At 37.3% G+C, this 18,825-nt stretch overlaps 1 protein-coding gene across 1 annotated transcript in view; it reads right to left on the bottom strand.

Moving 5' to 3' along the window:
* Positions 1–7,335: 7,335 nt before the first annotated feature.
* The window catches only part of LOC122792850 (kelch-like protein 10), a 73,539-nt gene continuing 62,049 nt past the window's right edge, over positions 7,336–18,825 (bottom strand). Inside the window, exon 5 of the mRNA XM_044060409.1 lies at positions 7,336–7,680. Coding sequence (XP_043916344.1) covers positions 7,336–7,680 — 345 coding nt within the window. The remainder of the gene's footprint in view (positions 7,681–18,825) is intronic.

Raw genomic sequence — 18,825 nt, 5'->3', positions numbered from 1 at the left:
ATACACTGACCTCACTAAAGGGTTCAACACCATCCCATAATCAACTATAGTTGATAAGCTCAGCTCACCCATCTAAATATAATTCCCTACGCAACTCATTGGATAGCAAACTGGCTCACTAATAGAACCTAAAAAATTAAGCTTTGTGACTTGGCCTCCCAGAAATGATCTGTCACTAACACTGTACCTCAAGGTTCAGTCTTCAGGCCACTGTTCTTTGACATTTACTTCTCAGAGATCAATGCTACTGTTATGGCTTATGGTTGGTGAAGTCTGCAGATGATTGTAAACTTAATGCCATCATAAACTCCCCAGAAAAAAAAACAATATCATTTCAAGAGGGCCCTCCAAATCAAATAGTTGCTGTCAAAACTATAGCTTAAAACTATATGCCAAAAATGTATAACAATATCCTTTAGCAAGCTTGATGTCACTTGCAACTATGACATCAACAGCACACCTCTGAAGATTAATCCTGTAGTTAGGGACTCAGGAACCTATGTAAACAATGAACTGTCATTTGATCACCAGGGGTTGATTGTTGCACAAAAGTCCTTCTTCATTATACAGTTTATAACTAAGGGTATGCCATCCATGTCTAAGCCCACTTTGGGATATACCAGACGAAACATGCACATGGGACCTCCACGGTTGTGCAGTACATGAGTGCTGTTGGAAACAAGTAACGGAGAATGGATGATATCCATTGCTTTTTTTTTAACTATAAAATATGGACAGCGTAGCGGTATGAAAGAGAAAGGACAGAAATACATGGAAAATCAGGTATATATCTTTCATTTTCCAAAACATGCCTGATTTTCCTTGTATATTATATGCATAGATATAGATATAAATAATAGATATAGATATAAGTCCAATGATCATCTGCCATAAAACAGGACTAGATCAAAAATTAAGTGAGTTAAGATGAAAAAGAAATAAAAATAAAGACCTTCTGAGGTGAAAGTGAAAAAGCAAGGAGGATGCTATTATTAAACATCTTCAGGTCTCTCTCACTTTCCCATTTATGCACCATGCGGTACATTGGGCAACAAGCACCTTTCAGCACTTGTTGTTTCTGTAGCAGTTATGGGCTTTATGGACACAAGTTACTAGCCTAAGGCCCAACCCTCTTTGGAAGGTGCACCACACACACTCACACCTAGTGCCAATTTAGAGCGTCTAATCCATGTACTGCAAGTTTTTGGAATGTGGGAGGCACCCAATGAAAACACAAGGAGGATATGCACACTCTGCACAGAAGACAACCCAGCTGAGAATTGAACTGGTGAACCTTTTGCTAGGAGGTAACAGCACTGACCACTAAACCACTGTGCTACTTCATGTTCAGGCAATTTAAGTTTAATACCTGGACAAAAGCGCTCATGTTGTTTGTTCTCCGTCATCTCAGTAAATTCTTTATTACTAGTTCTTCTTCACCCTGACTTCTCTTTTCAGGGTAAAATATTTATCTAATGCAACTAAACAGTTTATGACAAAACTAAAAAAAATAAATAAATAAAAGTCAGACAATTTTTGCTACCGTATTTAGTCAGGGCAGAAATGAGTTAACTCAGTAGTGGATGTAGTAACATCAAAATAAATCAGGATCTACAGAAAATGTTTTAATAGACATGTTAGAGAGCCAATACTTCTGCCAGAACAAAGTAAGGGGTTTTATTCAAGATGTTTTTTGTAGCAAAAATAGCTAGGAGGACCCTCTCTGAACCTCACAGATCTGAATTGCTTGGGAAATTCAAACACAAAAGTTCAGCATGCAAAATAAACTACAGTTCCATTGTTAATGTAGGGTGCCTTTCTGATGTCTGAACTTACAAGCTGCAAGCCTTCCTATTTTTCTTGTCAAAGCTCACAACATTTGTTTCACATTTTGTGTGTGGGGCTTTCTCTTCCTTGCAATGTTTGCTTTTCTACAAAGGTGCCCACCTCAGTAAAGTAAATTTTATATTTATGTATATCGATATTAGTACCTGAAGTAAGCAGTCTGTCTTGAGCTGACATCTCTTAGATCATTGGATTCCTCAGTACTTTCCAAGTCTAGGAATTTCAGGATGAATACAAGAACTGTTGTGCTATTAACTCATGACATATTTCCTTGCTAACGCTTGGCAAGTACTCTAACTCCTGCTAGCCCAATATTACTTTTTAGCCCGTCTAACACCTGGCCCTATTAAACTGTATAGTCTGCCCAAAGCCCTAACTGTAACAATAAAACTCCCACCCAGTTCCAGACCCAACTTCTTGTTCCCTAACCCTCACTCCACTCCCTCTCCCTAAACCAAAACTTCCACATAGCTCTCTAACTTAAAACTCCAACCCCCTCCCTAACCCTAAATTCCCCAATTGCTCTGTAACCTTAAATTATCTTCCTGATTCCTAAACTTAAAACTCCTCTCCTGTTCCCTATCTTTAAAACTCTTTTATCACTTCCTAATCCTAAAATCCCCTTCTTCCTCCAGTGCTAAATTAAAATTAAAATGATCCTCCCGCTTCCTAAACCTAAATTCCCTTCCTGACTGCTGCCTACATCAGCATTCACATCTCCCCAGCAAACTCCCTCCATACAGCTGCTGCACTTAACCTCATTCAAAATCAACTGCATTTGTTTGAGGTGGAGAAGCTGCCTGCCTGAACTCATATTCAGGTTAGAGCATGAGTGGCGGCCTATATGAGCTGAAAGACACTTGAGTGTCTGATTTCAAGACAGAGATCTTTGAGCACTTGGGACTTGCATGTCTGTAGTAGAACAAATGATTTCCTTATATCAAGAAATTCCTGACCAAGCTGTCTCTCAGGCAAAGAAATTTCCTTTGATGATTTTTTTATTTTGTTGTGTTTTGTCTTGTTTTGTACCATAAAATGTACTGTTTTTCAAGATTACAGAATTTATCTAGGACAAAGTCATCTCCACTGACTTCAGGAAGACCCTGTAAGTATTTTTCCACATATCTGGTAGTTTTAATCACCTGTCAACTGCCCTGCTTTTGGTGCACTGATTTTAAACATAATTATTTTTTTTTAATTCATTATTAATGTAGTTATTTATTTGTTTGTTAGCAGTTTATTAACTGGGTAAGTGAGCTGGTCGGCAGACATTTTTTCAGTCAAGACCTAGGTCAGGCGTCACTACCCTACTACCATATAAGGAAAAGCACAGTATACTAGCACATTATGAGCCTGCTCTGCTGCTATGTCAGGAGTCAAAACCACCCTGATTTCCAGTATTACTATTTCTCCATGACATCATAAGGCTGAACCAGGGAAAGACAGATTTCCTGGCTCATATCTTAATACCCGTCAGGTTTCCTGCCATGGCATACACCTTATGAAAGGGTGTACGAAATCTGAAATTCAACTTTCAATGTAACTAAAGAAGGATGTTTTGGGATGTCACATGACAGAAACATGTGAATTTATTTTATGAGTTCTTAGTATGGAGGCCATCATTATCTTTGACAAATGTTGGCTGAGTGACTTAATACTAATCCTTGTGCATGCTACTCATGTACAGAAGTTGACATATAAAGGGAAACAGTTTTATCCTGCCGGTGGTAAGTCTGATTTGGTCTTTGCACAGCTGCTGTATATGCAAGGTTTTACTTCCCTGTACAGTGCTCCACAGGTTGTCATCTGTGTGCAGACATGGCAAAACTGAAGAACATTCCTGTCCTCGTGGTGCACAGTGATAATGTCTTGACTATAGCTCAGTGGACCCATGTTTGACTAGTAGATAGGATGTGTCAGTGTAGACTGGCTAGGGCATGTCCATCCTGGGTGAGGAATGTTGCTATCCACCTGGCTTGCATCCCTACATTGACTGGACCTTGTCTGGAGAATGCAGGTTCATCATAATACAGGGAGTTGGTGTCTAGATGATGTGGACATGGCTGCCCAAACCTCTGTTTATAACCCCTGTTGGGGCTTACAGGTGTGGATGTATGTGTAGGAAATGGGCTTTAGGCCACCACTGTAATGATACAAGTGTTTATATCACTACTGCAGATGGATTTAAGCCACAAAATGGAAAAAAAAAAAGTTTCTTTATCAAGATTCCAGGGAGAGCACAAAGCACCCTCATGGCTGCATTGATATAGGTCTCCCTGAAACAGTGTAATTGTTGATTAAGGTAATGATGGTCAGCAGAGACAGGGGTAAAATAATACAAAAAAGAATATGAACCATGTTCAGAGTATGGCATACAAGTGGTCCAAGTACATCTATTTGTTTCTATCCTACAGTTACTAATATTTTTCTGGTGTAAACTGTTATGCACTGATTTTGGAAAACTGCATAATTCATCACTATGATTACAAAAGTGCATTAGTTCCCTATAGTGAGTGGTAACATTTACTGAGAAGGTGCTCATGGAATGGTTTGTAGCTCATACATTGTTTAATATTTTTTAGTACCCTCACACCTCATGTTAGTAGCCCAGCTTCTAATGCCCCACTTCCACACTGGGTCTACCCAGCCATTGTACTACCCAGATTTACTCAAGTATTGCAGGGGCCATTCATGTAGCTTAGGAGCATCCTGAGTTTGGCTTTACTGTGCTTCCATCTATTTTTTTTTGTTTTGTTCTGTCTTTTTTGTTTGTTTTATGCCCTACCAACTGCCTTTCCCCACGCCATACAATCAGTGAATGCATCCATGGGCAGCCCCCTCTTCTGACCATGCCTCCCCTTAGGAAAAAAAATCAGTGAGTGCTGTCCCACCCAGGACAGGCATGCCCATCCCTTCCATGCCGCTATGTCATTCACCTTAGCCACCATTTGAACCTGTGGCAGCTGGGCCATAGTTAGTGATTTATTCTTCTGCACCACCTGTCTCCTAATAATCAAATCTGGGTTGACTGGGGCACACATAGCAATTCATCCCTCAGAGGTGCTTTACATTTTTAGAGTTACTGACGCTCTTCTTTTCAGACTTTTCATTTCATTATATTTTTCATACGTAGCACCTTCTGTGCACAACTAAAAGTGAGGAAAGTCAGTTGCTGTCCCATGGCTATATTTATGAAACTGGAACAATAAAGTGAACTTGAAAATCAATAAAAGTCATTTTATTTATTTTATAGGCACAGATGCTAACAGTATATTTAAGTATTCATGAAATTTGTAAAGTGACCATTGTTAATGAATGTACGATATAGCAATTGTTTTGACAGAGTGAAATATGCCTTTGATTAGTCATTACATAAAATGGAAAGTTGAAGTTATGCCTGTTTTGATAGTAGGTAACTTCACATTTCATTAGAGATATGTTTCTCATGGGTCTATGTTCGCTAATTAAATGAGCATTACAGCAAACCTCTTATCCTCAAACACTATCCACATTAAAAATGCACATCATCAGAAGCAACATCATCGCATAGCCATAGCTGGCCAACATATACCCAAAAGAAGGCAGTACAGACTTACAGGTATGATAGGGACACATAAATCTGCCCTTTTCCTACTGTAGTGTGATTTACAAATCTGCCCTTTCACTACTGTAGTGCAGTCTCACAGTTGGTATATATAATTAGCGGGGGGGGGGGCACAGCCCCCCACATAAGAGGATCTACTGTAAACCGGATTCTTCTCATGAGAGGAGCTGTGACTCCCATACTCCCACTAAAATTAAATATACTAACTCAGAGATTGCACTACAGTAGGGAAAGGGCAGATTTCCTATGCCTAGCATACCTGAAAGTCCATACTCCCTTCTGGTGTGTGTATGTTGGCCAACTATGGCTACGTGATGATTTTGTTTCTGATGCTATGCATTTTTGATGAACAGGAGTTTCACCTGATAGTGCTAAGGGAATAGCCGTTTGCTGTAATTCACATTGATGAGCGAACAGAGACCTGCTTCTCATGTAAAAATTGCATTTTTGAATACTGAGATAAAATGTTGTACATTTGTATATTGCTGTCCAAAGGATATAAATTTAAGTATAGCACAATTTAAGAATGATTTTGGAACCTTTGCTTCAAATTTGATGATACTTGCTATGACTTTGAAGACTGACAATTTGAGGACTGTTAGTATTTGTTTGAACTGAATCCAGAGTTTGTCTTTTAAGGATGCAAGTGGATAGGGACTGTGGATCTAGTGGCCATTATCTGTAGCATAACTATGTTTAACTCACAGATAAGTATCGCACTGAAAATAATCTTTTTTAGGGAACTATGTCTTTCTTACATATTTGTAGCATGTTTGTAAAATACATCACAACCAGTGCTTGAATATAACAGTCCACATGTTATGTGAGATTTATTGAGATATATACAGGGAATTCTAATTCAGTGATGAGATAATATTCTCCTGTAACTGGGAACTATAGGAGGGATTAGGAAAATCCTACTTATAAAGTTTCATTGCTATCAGAATGGTTTTACTTCTCAGTTTTTACAATGTTCTGAAAACACCCAGCAACTGATAAAGGCTGTTTAAAAGATTTCCTTTTTCAACAAAAACATTTCCTGTTTCAGCTGATCAAATTGTTTGGTAAGTTGGTTATCTGCTATAAAGTTAAATAGACTCTACTCTTAGTTTTCATGGCCCCTTTGGTAGAGTTGCAATGCCTCATGTTAACCAAAATTTCTGCCCTGCTGTACCCGAACAAGCTGATTTCTCTCATGTACTGACATAATGACTGTACATGGAATACTGACCAGGGGTCTGAATTGTCTAGCAAAGTAGAGTGTTCAGCATGGGGCCACTGAGACATGCTTTTCTGAAGGACAGGAAGGATCTTAAGGCATAAAAGTGAATGAGCTGAAAAGTTGTAGATCACAACCTTTTTGTAGTGTTAGATATGTTCACTGGTATCATATTGTTTACTTCTGTGAGTACTTCATAGCACAACAGACCTTGATACACAATTCATGCAGTCAACAGTGATGATGTAGCAGGAACTATAAAACAGAGAGAAAGAATTCTGACCTGACCTTTGCATAGCATGTAAAAATCCCAGTTTATCAAAGAAGTAGATAGAGCTCTATGCACCACAGCTGACATAAGATGTCATATTATTGCAACATGTTTGCCTTTGCTTTTTGTAAATTAATATAATGAACCACATGCAGTCCTTTAATTTGTAGCCATAGAAAAACAATAAACCCTAGAATTATTTAAAATAAAAAGTATTTTGCAGTCCTATGAGGTCAGCAAATTTTATTCTGCTATACAGAGTCCTAAATATTTTAATGAGAGACAAGGCTTAAATATTTCCAGAGAGAAACATGACAACTGTTTGCCATCAACACTTTATTTCTTTGTTCCATTTTCTAAACAGAACAGTAAAGTTGAGAACTCAAATGTAATGCACTAGTGGAAGGCGAAAGGTCTACAGCCCTTAGTAGTGCTATCATCTGGAACTGCATATTCTCTAATATTTGGCAAGCCAGCAATGATACAACAGCTCAAAGCACTGCGTGAAATTCTCATATTACAGGCTGCATGCCATTCATTGGTTATTTTATCATAACATTCAACATTAAAAGTAGTTGAAATGCCATTATAGCCACCAACAACAAACAGCATCTCATCCACCACCTCAATTCCAAAGTTACTACGAGGGGTTAACATGCTGGCGATGTTATGCCAAGAGTCGGTATGGGGATCGTAGACCTCTGCACTGCGAAGTCGAATTATTTCATCAAACCCTCCCACCTGTAATGAAGAAAAATGAGTTCAGTTAATTCAGCAAATAATACCCATAATCTGTAGTCTGCAACTCAAGATTAATTTGTTACTCAATTGCTTGCAGCCAACACAGCAGCTTCAACCCCTTGCTACCCAATAATGTCTACACTGTAAAGTACAAAGCAAACTAAAAATAGTTTAAACATTTATTGTGCAGCAGACTGGATGGACTGGAGGTATTCAGTTTTTAATAAGCACATTCCTGTCAGAATAGAAGATAAGGAATTAAAAAAATGTGTAACCTATCTTATGAAATCTTATAATTTAAATATTTCTAAATTTATAATTTTCTTCATCTCTAAACTGTCTGCTGCTCTGTACTTTTTTACATGACTCTGGAACACAACTTCTGCCTGAAAAAATCAAGAGTAGATCATGGCATTACCAAATAAACAATGCAAAAGAAATAATTAAACACATAAAGATATATGTGACAATTTATATAGATGGCATTCTGGAACCTTCCATTCCTTGAGATGAAAATTTATAATGCTAAAGTGGGAACAGTAATATGGTCTCCTAAGGAAGTATCAGTAGTTTTCAAAAATAAAAATGGATAGGAACTGAACCATCTGGAAAGGTTTGTTTCACTTAAAGCAAATACAGCCAATTAAATATGAGAATAGTATGATCTGTGTTGTAAAACAAGACAGGATTTACATTTTTTTTAATAATGTAATTAAAAAACAGCAGTACTCATTGCTTACAGTTGCAGACATAGTGTCAACTATGCCGAGTACAATGTGCTTTCCAGTAACCACGGTTTCTGTTACAGAAACAGATGAAGAATGATTCAAGTTGGACACAGTTAATGACACTAGAAGGTATAGGTTCCACAGTCTTTTCTGTTAGGTATTTAATTATCCCAGATGCATTCCAAAGAGCTCTAGTACATGTAACTGAAAGTATCAAATCTGTAGTAAATATAATGGTCATTGAGATGGATTGGGACAAGAAGAACATGAAAATATAGTCGTATAGTTAGGGAGTTAATAAGTGTGTAGATATTAGAATTTCAGTGAATGTGTCAATGGCAAAGAGCTTTGTGTAGATACTGTTCACAAATCCTTCCAAAGCATTAATTTTAAAGTATTCTACAAGGGAACCCTAAAACTGAAGAAAAGGTTACTTCATCTACAGAAATATGGTAGGCTGATGATACGGTATTTCTTTTGTGCTGTTAAGAAGCTGCTTCTTCTAATTTTGGGTTTCATTTCCTTAGACACCATTTCCGTATTATGGGATGCTGAACAACTCATTTAACTGGGGAGAGAGAGCATTTCTTGGCAACCTGTAAAAATGAAGGCTTTTGTCCAGTGGACTTATCTGGTTAACATAAATAAAATAAAAATGACCATACCATGAAGAACAGACTAGGCAATGAGCTACATATAGAGCAGACACTATGAGTGCAATATATTTACCAAAGAAACATGAATAATTGTTTGAAGAAGAACAAATGATTATTTCGGTAGTTTCACAATTAAGTATAGGAGGAAAAGTAAAATTCCAGAGGAGTACTAACACTGATCTGAAATGCAGATAGAGAAAAATATTACACTGAGGAGATGCCCTATGCAAAAATTATCAGTAAGAAACACATTTTAGTCCTGTCTTCTTTTGACATAGAGCAAGCTGTGACCAGCGCTTAATGTTCAGAGCAATTAGGGTAAAAGCTCCAAAAGAGTTAAGAAGACAACAGCTTGAGAGAACAGATGAATCTCATCTATGAACAGTAAAGTGCATAAAAGCACTAAGAGGTATACATAATGAAATGGCTGGAAATGTTGAATCAGATAGCACAAGCAGCATAGAGCTATACTTTCTGCAATACAAACTGCATTAAAAATTAAAGGGAAGGAGTATAAAATATCCAGGACCAGATTATACATATAGGTGAGTAGGAGATAAATTTTTTCCACTTCATAGTAGCCATGTAAGTCATACTTATTTTTTAACATATGTTAAGTGAGTAAATTAACTGGTCAGAGAAACCTTTTCAATCGAGATTTAGGCCATGTGGCAAAATACATTCACATTATCTATACAAAAATTAATATTTCACATGATATTACAAACGTTTCAAGTCGCATACCTTTCTAGCAAAAATATTTCTAACAAGCAATGACATAATACAAGAAAAAAAGGTAATTTCAGGAATCCACTACTGCAGTGTCTAACAGTTATTTAGCAAGTATGTATAAATACAGTGTGTGAATATGAATGCATGTAATGTATTTTTGCCAGCAATTTATTTTCTTTTCCTCATTTATGTCATTTCCTAGAACTAGACTGTTATTCAAAGCTCAAGAAAAATTGAAAAATGACAATAAGTGCAATTGTTATTAAAGTCCATATTGTTGAGGTAAGGGATATCAGATGGTGTAATATGATCTGACAGTGGTCCACAGGGCAAAAATAAGGAATTCAGTTGTGTGCAGATAGGAAAACAGGAATATAGGCTATATTTATAGGTTTACTACCAAAATGTGGAACTGCACTTACGCAAAACTGCTATGATCAAATGCATGTTTCCCAGTTTCTGCAATGTCGATCTGGAAATGCTTGAATCCACATTAGCGAATGGTAGTGTACATCCGCTAATATGAGATCCATGTTCTGAATGAATATCGCGCTACAGTGGTGATTGGAAAATGTACCTGTTTCCTCATTGTAGTGTGATCTTGGAGTTGGAATATATAATATGCAGGAGGTGTGGGCGGTGCATGGTGGGGGGCTTGACCCTCTGCAAAACCACAAAAACATGTGCTTTGCACTTACAATTTCCACAGCAGTTTCACCACACCAGCCTAAGGGTTTGATGTCACATACTCATATTTTGAATAATTTTGAATGTGGACATCGAGGTGATGACTGCTGACATTCTATTAAAGCGACATTACCAAATTTGACAAGAATATTCAACAAAGTCATTAGAATGTGTTGCTAATTTCAGCATTTTGATATTTTGCTAGTAAACCTTTCTATCTATATAGCTATATATATATATATATATATATATATATATATATATTTATAAATATTTATATATGTATGCTATCTGATTGGTGAAGAATTGCAAGAGAAAGATCAAAACTTTGGGGATTGTCACCTTCAGATTTGGATAACAGGTAGAAGATATAGAAGCAGTTTGCTTGTGTCAACTACATTACTAATTCAATTAAATGACAGAAGAAGATTGACACAGACAGAAATTCTCATATGGAAGAAACTGCAGGAGATTATCTCATTTATAAGTTAGAGATAAAACAGCAATCTCTAAGCCATTGGAAAGTTCGAAATCTGATCCTGAAGTAGCTAATCAAAAAGCAAAGCACAGTTTTATGTTGCTTATGGGATATATGTTAAGCTCTATAGAAGGAATCACAAACATTTGTATAAGACAACCAGAAGTGTCCAAATCAAAATAGGCATAAGAAAATGTCCTTCAGTACCCATTCTATGAACACCATTATGACTAGATCCATTCACAATGTTTCATTGTAGCTTGTCATATATTTGTACCACATGGGATGGCACAGACCCTGTGCTAAGTGTCTATAGGTGATTTTTACCAACTCATGTCCAATGCATGTATTAGAAATTGTGAAGTAAGAAGGGCAGAAAAAATTTGCTCTAATTTATCTGAAACTGCTGTCATCCACCATTTTTTCAGGTTTAACAGATGTCATATCATCATATTGACTAATTCTACATCAGAAGAATGATGCTAAAGCTATTTATTTATTTTAAAGCGGTCGCAAAATGTACAGATAACAAGGTAAGTGCTTTCACCAGGGTGAAAGCGCTTACCTTGTTAACCTGTTTTTAAAAATAAATAGTTTATGATTTTAGAGCCGTACGTTTTGCAACTGCTTTATTTTCTTTCCATTTGTTCTTTACTTGCGTGGTGCAGTCATGGATTTGTCTGCATAGTATTTTGCTGCATTTCATTTATTTATTTATTTTATTTATTTATTTTACATTTGTTAACCTGGAAATTCTGACTGGACTAGGTCCATTTACAGCAGAGGCCTTGGGAAAAAAGCTCCACATTGCTAAGCAAAAAATATATATATTTTTATGCAGAGTAGTACAAGTTAAACAAGAGAGAAATATTTTTATACAGAGTAGTACAACAAACATGCACGTTATACAACAAAGCAATCAGATATTCAAATTAAAAATGCAAGCAGACAAGACACATCTCAGCAGTCAGAGAAGTTACAAACAGTAGGGATTAGGAGCTACTTACAGGCTCAGCTAATGGCTGTTAGGGTTTTAGTCCCATAGAGGATTACAGTGACTAACTTGGTATTGGTGAATGGTGGCTGTTAGGGTTTTAGTCCCATAGAGGATTATACTGACTAACCTGATATTGGTGAAAGGATGGCTGTTGGGGTTTTAGTCCCATAGAGGATTACAGTGACTAACTTGGTATTGGTGAATGGATGGCTGTTAGGGTTTTAGTCCCATAGAGGATTAAAGTGACTAACTTGGTATTGGTGAATGGATGGTTGTTAGGGTTTTAGTCCCATAGAGGATTACAGTGACTAACTTGGTATTGGTGAATGGTGGCTGTTAGGGTTTTAGTCCCATAGAGGATTACAGTGACTAACCTGGTATTGGTGAATGGATATGGGGAGGAAAAGGTAGGAAAGCCTAAGTTTACATAATACAAGGACATAGTCAGGTATTCATCAGATGTGATTTGAGGCAGTTTTTGAAGTGTGAGGTGGTAGAGGCAGTGGTCAGCGAAGGTGGATGGCAATTCCAATTTCTAGCAATGGTGTGGAAATATATTGCTTTTCCTGCAGTATTGTTTGCTCTAGTGATAAATCTATCAACATTTTGGTTTGTCCAAAAATATAAAACATATTTGAAAAACAAAACTGATCATCCAAAAATTGCCTTAAAATATGTGTCTGGCGAATGTGAAATTAAAAAAAAAATGCAGTAAAGGATGTGTCTGATGAATGAGAAGGAACTTATAATTACAAAGACACAAATTCAAATGATTGATTGAAATCCTAGCTTTAGATAGGTTATGAAAATACTATTGACATTAGAAGAACCAATTTCATTTTTCCTCAACTCCCCACAAGAAAATCCATTATTTCAGTCTACTTTATCTGAGGGTTACACATGTGGATTAGTGTGTTTGAATACATTACTGTCCATTGCAGATTCATATATATTAACACTGACTCACTGCCTTCATTTGGTAGCCACATATATGCCTGATAAAGTGGTATTCTATGCTATGCTGACAGCAGTAGTGGGCAAGTTGCTGTCACTCATCTTCTCAGACCACTTTGACGATGGCAATTGGTATGACCTCCCACTGTAGAATGTCTTGTAGTCTGCATGCTTACGCTGCAGTATAGCACCCCCAACAGGACAGTAGCTGGTCATGTCATTGTGTTCTGTTCCTCCTCTAGGTGAACTCCACAGCCGAAGGGCAGCAACCTGTTATTCCTTTGTGCTCTGTTGGCTATATTGATGAGCTTCCAATCAGGTTTTGCATTCTATTGTTTGACTGGGTGAGCGTTCTGTCAGCAAGACAGTAACCTGTCATAATCCTAGATTATGTTACTTCACTTATTCCACTGTTTACTATCTGCACCCACTGCCTTTGTGCACCCATATGTGTATATGATAGTCATAAAATACATTACTAGCTGTCTTGTCTGCTTTCAGTACATCCATGTGGCACTTCAAACTGTCTTCCACTGTATTTCTACTGCTAAGTTGCTCATCAGTAATAAGGTCTTTAGAAATATGGCAACCATACTTTTCATCCTACTAAAACAAAATTTGCAGCATGGAGATTATGCTAATGAGATGAGTTAGCATGATGAAACCATCTCCATAATAAGCAAGATAATGTATTTACATTTTCAATTTATTTTATTTTTTTTTATTTTATTTACATTGTGGTTACTGAGGTGGACCACTGATCACAGCATGACCAATTGCAGGCTTAGCCCAGGGTTTAACAACACAAAGGTAATATAAACTACTCGTAAAAACAGAGAGATACTATGTACAAACTGCAACCATGTTGATGAGTATATTTTGTAAACAAAAAAAATGAATAATCAGCCACAGTATGCACTGCCATGCCCAACCCAGTCCATTCTCCTTGTACATTTGTAAAGGGACATTGCAAAGCTTGTAGTACCACCTGTCTGTGCTAGTGAAACTTTCCATCATGCACACTTGTTTTCTGATGATGAATAGTACATAGTGTTTCTACCGTGTGGCTGTGAACACCGTGCTGCTATTTTTAACTTGTTCTGACCTGTTGAGTGGCTGTGGCCTCTTCATGCATTGCTTTCAAAAGGGATTCTGCCTGGTGCAATCAGCACACTAAAATTTATAGAAGCAGAAAACACAAACACTATCTAGGAGTAACCGCCAAGTAAATAAGTAGAATTCAAACAGCAAAAACGTCCACGGCAGTACACAGCAGGGCAAAGCAGGCAAAGATAAAATCCACAGCACTTTATTGCAGATAAAAGGTTAGCGCTTTCACAAATAAAATTTGCTTCATCAGACCTTACATCATTACAAACATCACTTCCTTTTAAATCATTTCAAATTCAAATAGACCAATCATAATGAAGCATCATTTAAAGAGACAATACTAGTGTAAAGACATATACCAGTAAATACAGTCAAAAGTGCTGATACACATAAGCTGCAAGATGCTACACAAACTTTTGATGATAGCATGTATCAGCTAAACTGACTATAGCTACAGCGACTACATCTGGAGGCATGTTGTGCTCGTAAAATCATCCCTTGAGGTCTCAGGGTATTAACTATGCCTACCTATGGTGAGTCACATCCAGAGCTGCTGGCCAAATGGCAGCAGATTAATCTGGAAATGAGTTTTTCTTACATGCAACTTCTAATTGAGTATCTTATGCCAGTTAAGGAGAAATTAATGAATGACATTGAGTTTAACTGTGATGTTATACAAGAGCTCCTGGGCGTGGACAAAACTGAGAAACATCTTAATGACTCTATGGCTAATATTAAGCTATATGAGTGTAAGCTTATGCACCAGAAAATGAACATGATTCAACGTGATATGCTTGACTTTGAAAAAAGTCATGTATTTACATTGCCGAAAAGGTCAGAAACTCGTTCTACTGATAATGTTAATCAGTGTAATGTGGCACGGATAAATACTACAGATGAAACAAGTAGTTTGGCGCAGGAGATCAATGCAATGTCAACGTCTACATCTCAATTGGCAGATACTGTGATGTCACCAGCCAATCGTAGTAACGTTTCCGTATATACTACTCCCATAGCCGATGGCTCTGATGTTCAGAACCCTCCTACGATGAGTGGAAATACCTCTTCACGTGAGCTAGAAGATCCTGGAAGAAGTAGAGAGATGGTAGTAAGACCAAAGGCATCGGCACTAGTAGCACAACCATTTTTTCTCTTCCCCTGCCTATCAGGGTGAAGCGCAAGTAATCAACGAGCTCACCGGAGAATTGAGGAAGGATGAAATGTCAAGTGGAAACACGGGCAAACAACAATACCATCAAGAAAATGTGGGCCACGGTAGAGAAAACTTGATATGGAATATATCATGCAGGTACTTTACATCCTTTGAGCAAAATGTTCTTAATAAAGGTTTATCCTTTATTCCTGCATTATCAGCCAATGTGGATGATACTTTGATTGATTTTAAGCTGACACTTAGAAATATTCAACTAAAATTGATGTTTGATACAAAATCGATAACTGATAGTAATGAAGGATGTGTGAGAGACTTTGTTTTCTAAAAACCTAGTATTTATAATCCACAATATAACGCTGTATTAGACACTTTCTATAAAGTATGTGTGTCTGAATTTTATGAATATTTTGATAGAAATGTTTGTAAACAGCGTAAAAAGGGCTTTGAAAATTTATCATTTGAAGAAAGGTCTGCTCTGAGAATGCTTGAGAGTGATAACACCATAGTTATAAGGTCTGCAGATAAAGGTGGTCAAATAGTGATTATGGACAGTGAGTTCTATTTCACTTCCATCCAGGAAATGTTGCAGGATGTTTCCGTGTATAAGCGGATTAATATATTAGATATAAATAATATTGATGAGGAGGTTGTGGCTACTCTTATGCAGTTTGTGATGAAGGGCCTGATTACTAAGGAACTATTTAGTTATTTTGTTGTTAAAAAACCTGTAGTCCCTACTCTGCAAGGATTACCTAAGGTCCACAAAGACCCTTATAAACCCCCTTTCAGACCAATTGTATCAGCAGGGGGGTGGCTAACAGAGCCATTGTCTATTTATGTGGATAAACAACTTAAACCAGTTCTTGAGAGGCACGCTTATATCCTAAGTGACACTAAGCAAGTGTTGCAGGATTTATTTTATTTTGTGGAGGAACATAGTGTGGATGGGAAAGGGATTCTATTGGCTACATATGATGTAACCTCTTTGTTTACTGTAATCCCCAACATGGAAGGGATATCAATGGTTAGGAATTTCTTGATACGTAATAGATCTTATTCAGATATGCATACTGAGCTAATATGCAGCTTGCTTGACATAATTTTGAATGGTAATGTGTTTTTGTTTAAGGGTGCTTACTATCAGCAGGTGTTGGGCATAGCTATGGGCACGCCTTGTGCCAATAACTACTCCAACATCGTGATGGCTGAATGAGAGTCCCAGTGCATGCTTCTACATCCTTTAGCATGCAGTTATCTGCTCTTTTACAGAAGGTTTATTGATGACCTTTTTATTTTGTGGGCTGGCTCAAGTGAGCAACTACTTGAATTAATTGATGTCATGAATCATAGCAACAACTTTCTGAGATTTACAGGGAAGTATTCTGATAGTATGATGGAGTTTTTGGATATCAGAATTACGATTGATATGTTAGGGGGCTGCCATGCAGACAGGTATATGAGGGAATGCCATCACCCTTCATATTTACATAGAACTAGCATGCATCCTAAACATGTGTTCGACAATATTCTGAAAGGACAAGTAATGAGATGTTCTAGGTTAACTGATAGGGATTATAACTGGAATTATGAAATAGCTAGAATGAGTAGTGACTTTATATGCAGGGGTTATCATGAAAGTGAGATTCGAGAGGTAGCGGAGAATGTTAATAGTATGAGAGGAGACAGGGCTAAACCCTATTTCTCTAAACCCATTATTAAAGAAAGAAATAACAGGAAACAATGGGATAAAATCCCTTTTACTTTTGCTTTTTCTAGGGATAATGCAGTAATAAGGGGCATTTTAAATAAGAATTGGAAGATACTTCAGACAGACCTTCAGATTTCTAAAATTGTGGGGGGTAAACCATGTATAATTTATAAGAATACCAAGAATCTTAAACGTAGGTTGTGTTATCCAAAATCAATGTTAAATTTGATGGAGCCTAGTATATGTAATGGCACTGTTAAATGTGGTCAGTGCAATTTCTGTGCATTTATATATGAGGGAACAGATTTTGAACACCCTGACACAGGCCAAGTGTATACAGTATCTACTAGTGCCAACTGCAATAGTAAGGACCTTGCATTCCTGGCTCAATGTATACAGTGTAATTAATTTTATGCTGGGAAGACCAACAGACATTTGAGAGAGCGGATTAGGAACCATATGTATTCCCTTAAGAGAGCCCATAGTTATAGTGCTATAGCCAAGCACATTTTAGATTTAGGTCTAACACATCATTTTAAATGTAATGTTTTAGAAATTGTTCCTGAAAGTGATAGATTGGGTAACATTTCTAATGTTACTGAAAATAGTGAACTTAGATGGATAATTAAGCTCATGTCCCATTTGAGAAAGGGGCTTAATGACCATATAGCTATCACTGCGAGGTTGAGGGATAGGAGGCTTAGGAAATAATATGTCATTTTTTTGACTTTATTTTATGACGGTATTTACTGGTACACATCTTTAGACTACTATTGTCTCTTTAAATGATGCTTCATTATGATTGGTCTATTTGAATTTGAAGTGATTTAAAAGGAAGTGATGTTTGTAATGATCTAAGGCCTGATGAAGCAAATTTTATTTGTGAAAGCGCTTACCTTTTATTTGCAATAAAGTGCTGTGGATTTTATCTTTGCCTTCTTTGCCCTACTATGTACTGCTGTAGACTATTCTGCTGTTTGAACACTAAAATTTATGCTCATTTTCTGCACAGGGATTATAAGTAGGTCTTGATGGGCCATTCTGAAAATCTCATGTATAAAACTGTTCCCTGGCACTAGATTGCCAGGGATGTGAGTGATGTCACTGGCATCACTGACTCTGCTGAGCAGTGTCAGTACAGATACAGTAAACTTTGGAGGTGCCACTTAGACTTCTTCTGGGCGCAAGAGACAGAGGTTAGTAAGTTGGACCAGCATTCTATGGAAAGTTCTGCGAATAAGAGTTTGCGTTGCATTTTCTGAATATGGACTGCAGCTGCACTCTCCTTCCATTGAGGGAACACATATTACTGACTACTGTATGCTTTATATTTTGCATCAGCAGAGGAGATTGTCATAATCAGGCCTGTTTGACGAGATGTGGCAGGCTGTCCATGTGCTGGGATAAATCAAGTATGCAATGTATATTGTGTAAAATTGGCATCAAATTAACAATGCAAATTTGTTATACTGTCTTCCTTCCTCTTTTTCTTTATTTTGTTTTTTTTTTTTTTGTACCCACTTTCTCTGAGTTCATCTGTGATGCAGATTGTTGAGTGGAGGCAAATCCTGGCTTAGCACCAAACAAACTGCCTACTGCTGGATCACAACAGTCAACAGACTTTCTATATTGAAATAAAGGCCACCTACCAAAAATGACCAAAAGGGACTTTTAGTGGCTTCACTACCTTTGTCCAGGAGGTGGGGCAGAGTCTCCTCCTTGGAGAATTCCCCTAAGGGATCCACCTTAGTCACCCAGTGGCAGTTGCAGCAGTTAAAGCATGTGGTTGTGTCTAAGCTGGTCGTTAGCAGCTGTTGGTAGTTGACAGCTTGATGCATCACTCTGTGCAGCTAATAGACCTAAAAAACTGACCTGTCCTATCCAATGGGCCATTAGTGGAAGGTCCTGCCCATAATGTTAG

The sequence above is a fragment of the Protopterus annectens genome, chromosome 2.part0 (assembly GCF_019279795.1).
Source record: "Protopterus annectens isolate FY-2018-M chromosome 2.part0, PAN1.0, whole genome shotgun sequence".
In the NCBI taxonomy this organism is placed as follows: domain Eukaryota; kingdom Metazoa; phylum Chordata; order Ceratodontiformes; family Protopteridae; genus Protopterus; species Protopterus annectens.
The sequence above is the reverse complement of the archived record's forward strand: the minus strand, read 5'-3'. Positions and strand labels throughout refer to the sequence as shown.